We start from the raw sequence: 3,927 nt of genomic DNA on the forward strand, positions 1-3,927 counted from the left end.
TTCATCAAGAGGCTTTTGAGTTCCTCTTTACTTTCTGCCATAAGGGTGGTGTCATCTGCATATCTGAGGTTATTGATATTTCTCCTGGCAATCTTGATTCCAACTTGTGTTTCTCCCAGTCCAGCGTTTCTCATGATGTACTCTGCATAGAAGTTAAATAAGCAGGGTGACAATATACAGCCTTGACGAACTCCTTTTCCTATTTGGAACCAGTCTGTTGTTCCACGTCCAGTTCTATCTGTTGCTTCCTGACCTGCATACAAATTTCTCAAGAGGCAGGTCAGGTGGTCTGGTATTCCCAAGTCTTTCAGAATTTTCCACAGTTTATTGTGATCCACACAGTCAAAGGCTTTGGCATAGTCAATAAAGCAGAAATAGATGTTTTTCTGGAACTCTCTTGCTTTTTCGATGATCCAGCGGATGTTGGCAATTTGATCTCTCGTTCCTCTGCCTTTTCTAAAACCAGCTTGAACATCAGGAAGTTCACGGTTCACATATTGCTGAAGCCTGGCTTGGAGAATTTTGAGCATTACTTTACTAGCATGTGAGATGAGTGCAATTGTGTGGTAGTTTAAGCATTCTTTGGCATTGGGACTATCAACTGGGGTTGAACAAACACACTTATCTGACAACACACACCTCCAAGTCTGTACATGTGCACCAGGAACACTACACAGTGATGATACAGCATTATGTCAGTACCAAAATGGAAAATAAACCAGTGTCAGTCAGTATTAGAAAGGATAAACTGGAATGTATGCATATAGCAATTAATCTCCATACCGCAGTAACAATAAGATCAACTGCAGTACTTACAATAGCATGGATAAACCTCACAAATGTAATACTGAATGTAATTATTTCTATACAGTGCAAAAACAGCTAAAATTAAACTACCACTCTGGGATGGGTGTTATAGGTTTCTAAATTACTTTAAAAGAAGAACAGAACACACGTGGATCTGGTTATCACGATGAGTCAGGATCTCTGGAAGGACAGCAAACAGTTAGAAGGGTGTGCAGGGGAAGGCTTGTCATGAGCTATTTATCTGTGTGATGGGTTTGTGCATGTTTTCTTTATGATACTTTATTAAGATGGACATCTTTGTTTTATACATTTTTCCATACGAATCCAGGAGTTGGTGAGGGACAGGGAGGCCTGGCGTGCTGCAGTCCACGGGGTCACAAAGAGTCGGACACGACTGAGCGACTGAACTGAACTGATATGAATGCTACATTTCACACAGACACACAAAGCTAAAAAGAACAGTCTACACATACCACACATACAGTGTGAGATAACTGTTTCATTCCTCTCACAAGCACCTTTCAAACTCCTCCCTCTCACCCAGACTCACCTCTTGCAGTGCTTTACTCATCAATGGTGACATATTGATACTCTCCCCTCCTTCTGGATGGATTTGAAAATTCACTCTTTGATAAAGAATCTGAAAAAGAACACTATATATTGTAACAGAATTGTTTTTAAATTTGCCTCATTTTACAATGTAGACTTGAAACTTAAAAAGCATTCTTTCGAGGGAGAAAAACAAACAAACAAAAAAGTGCAATCTCCTAGTGGTAACAGGCTGACTTCAGGGCTTCATGAACACCTTCCCAAGGATGCAACCACAGTTTCAGGAGCATCTCCTAGTGGTAACAGGCTGACTTCAGGGCTCCATGAACACCTTCCCAAGGATGCAACCACCGTTTCAGGAGAGGAATTAACTGTGGGAAACCTGATGTACAATGTAATGAATGGCCAGGAGATAAAAATATGAATTCCAGAATTCTTCACATGCGTTTTACAACTGGCCTAACATCCCCCTGATGCAGATCTAGCCTGTGAATTTTAGGAAACTGAGCTTCTCTCCAACCAAAGCCCACACCCTGCTATTTCCAAAGAGCTTCTAAGGGGATGGTGTCACCACCGGTTTTAACTCACATGGTTTCCAGTATACTACACAGGACCTCCTCTTAAATATTTTGTTCTTGACAATACTAATGTTCCCCATTATATTCAATAAATTGTTTCCTAATACTATTCTCTTATTTCTCATACCTGTAGCCTTTCTTTACTGGAATAAAGCCAACAACACTATTTTATAGCTTAATATCTTCAAATTTGTAAGTAACAAACTATTTTTTCCATAAATTAAAATTTTCATATTATTGGTAAAACAAAAAAAGCACAAACCCAAGATCCACAGACCCAACAAAATACACTTGATACAGTTCAGGATTTACTTTATTGGGAGACTTACTTCTGTCTTCAGAGAGCTGCTGGCAGCTAAAAGAAGTTCAATGCTGCTGGGAGGGCAATGTGTCAGAGCAAAAGCCATGAGCTCTTGCCGAGTGGCCAAGTCCTGGTAACCTTCTGATTGTGCTAACTGGCTACAAACATCCCAGCTTTTAGAGTAACCTGAAAAATGGGCAAGAAAAACAAACTGATTTTCACTAGAAGAAAGAAATTTTCAATCCAACTTGAAAAACGTAATGGCTTTTTACTGAGGTCTTATGTTACCAAAGCAAAGTCAGTCATAGTGATATGTATCATTATATAAGCAGAAAAACACAATGATCTAAAACAGAAAAGAAATATTAGGTGAGTGTATTATCCAGAAAGTTCAGCAGCACTCCAGACAAGTTTTTCTGATAAACTATGTTAAATTTCAGATGAAAATGACTACAAATAGTAAATTATCTTCAACCTGACAATGACTACAGATAATTTACTAAGATTTGATGTTGAGTAAAAACGACTGAGTATCTGAATTCGGAAAGAACTGAGTGTGGACCAAGCACTGTGTGAGCTTGAGAAAGGTCCAAACACCATCATCCCTCACCACCGCAAAAAAACAAAAATAATAGTAATTCCTCTTTCCCTTGGTTGTAAAGTGAAATTGAAAGTTGCTCAGTTGTATCTGACTCTATGCAACCCCATAGACTGTACAGTCCATGTAATTCTCCAAGCCAGAATACTGGAATGGATAGCTGTTCCCTTCTCCAGGTGATCTTCCCAACCCAGGGATTGAACCCAGGTCTCCCTCATTGCAGGCAGATTCTTTACCATCTGAACCACTAAGGAAGGTTGTTAAGGGAAGACTGTAAAGATTAAACAATCTTTATTTTTTAAAAAACTGTACTTAAAAGCAGTTTATACACTGCAAAGTTCTAGAAAAAGATAAATTATTGTGGAAAGCTACAAAGAATCATCCACTTCACACATGAAGACAAAGGTCCAGGGACAGTGCCAAAAATACACTCAGAGTCTGACTCTCGGCAGAGGGCTTTGCCCTATGCAAGTTATGCTCTAAACTCTTAAAATGCATTTTCATTCTTATTTGAAGGACATCCAGTTAGAAAGTAGGTCTTGTTTCTAAGTACAAAGGCCTTGGCCCAGGATAATTTCTCTAAATATACAAAGTCAGAATTAATCCAAGTACTATCCTTATAGGAATAAACTTAATACAAAGCTCTCTAAGTAAATGATAGTGAACTAAGACAATGATTTTCCAGAATACCATAACTATTCTGAACTTCAGTTCAGTTCAGTTCAGTCGCTCAGTCGTGTCCGACTCTTTGTGACCCCATGAATCGCAGTATGCCAGGCCTCCCTGTCCATCACCAACTCCTGGAGTTCACTCAAACTCATGTCTATCAAGTTGGTGATACCATCTAGCCATCTCATCCTCTGTCATCCCCTTCTCCTCCTGCCCCCAATCCCTCCCAGCATCAGTCTTTTCCAATGAGTCAACTCTTTGCATGAGGTGGCCAAAGTACTGGAGTTTCAGCTTTAGCATCATTCCTTCCAAAGAAATCCCAGGGCTGATCTCCTTCACAATGGACTGGTTGGATCTCCTTGCAGTCCAAGGGACTCTCAAGAGCCTTCTCCAACACCACACTTTAAAAGCATCAATTCTTCGGC

The 3,927-nt window shown here is 39.8% G+C and overlaps 1 protein-coding gene across 2 annotated transcripts in view; it reads right to left on the minus strand.

Moving 5' to 3' along the window:
• The window catches only part of NBAS (neuroblastoma amplified sequence), a 334,237-nt gene that overhangs the window by 155,652 nt on the left and 174,658 nt on the right, over positions 1 to 3,927 (minus strand). For both annotated transcript variants that reach the window (XM_010852089.1, XM_010852088.1), the window contains exons 34-35: positions 2,264 to 2,421; positions 1,358 to 1,447 (exon numbers count right to left, since the gene is read on the minus strand). In XM_010852089.1, the coding sequence (XP_010850391.1) occupies positions 1,358 to 1,447; positions 2,264 to 2,421 (248 nt within the window). The remainder of the gene's footprint in view (positions 1 to 1,357; positions 1,448 to 2,263; positions 2,422 to 3,927) is intronic.

This window comes from Bison bison, unplaced genomic scaffold, assembly GCF_000754665.1.
Source record: "Bison bison bison isolate TAMUID 2011002044 unplaced genomic scaffold, Bison_UMD1.0 scf7180017864307, whole genome shotgun sequence".
Taxonomy (NCBI): domain Eukaryota; kingdom Metazoa; phylum Chordata; class Mammalia; order Artiodactyla; family Bovidae; genus Bison; species Bison bison.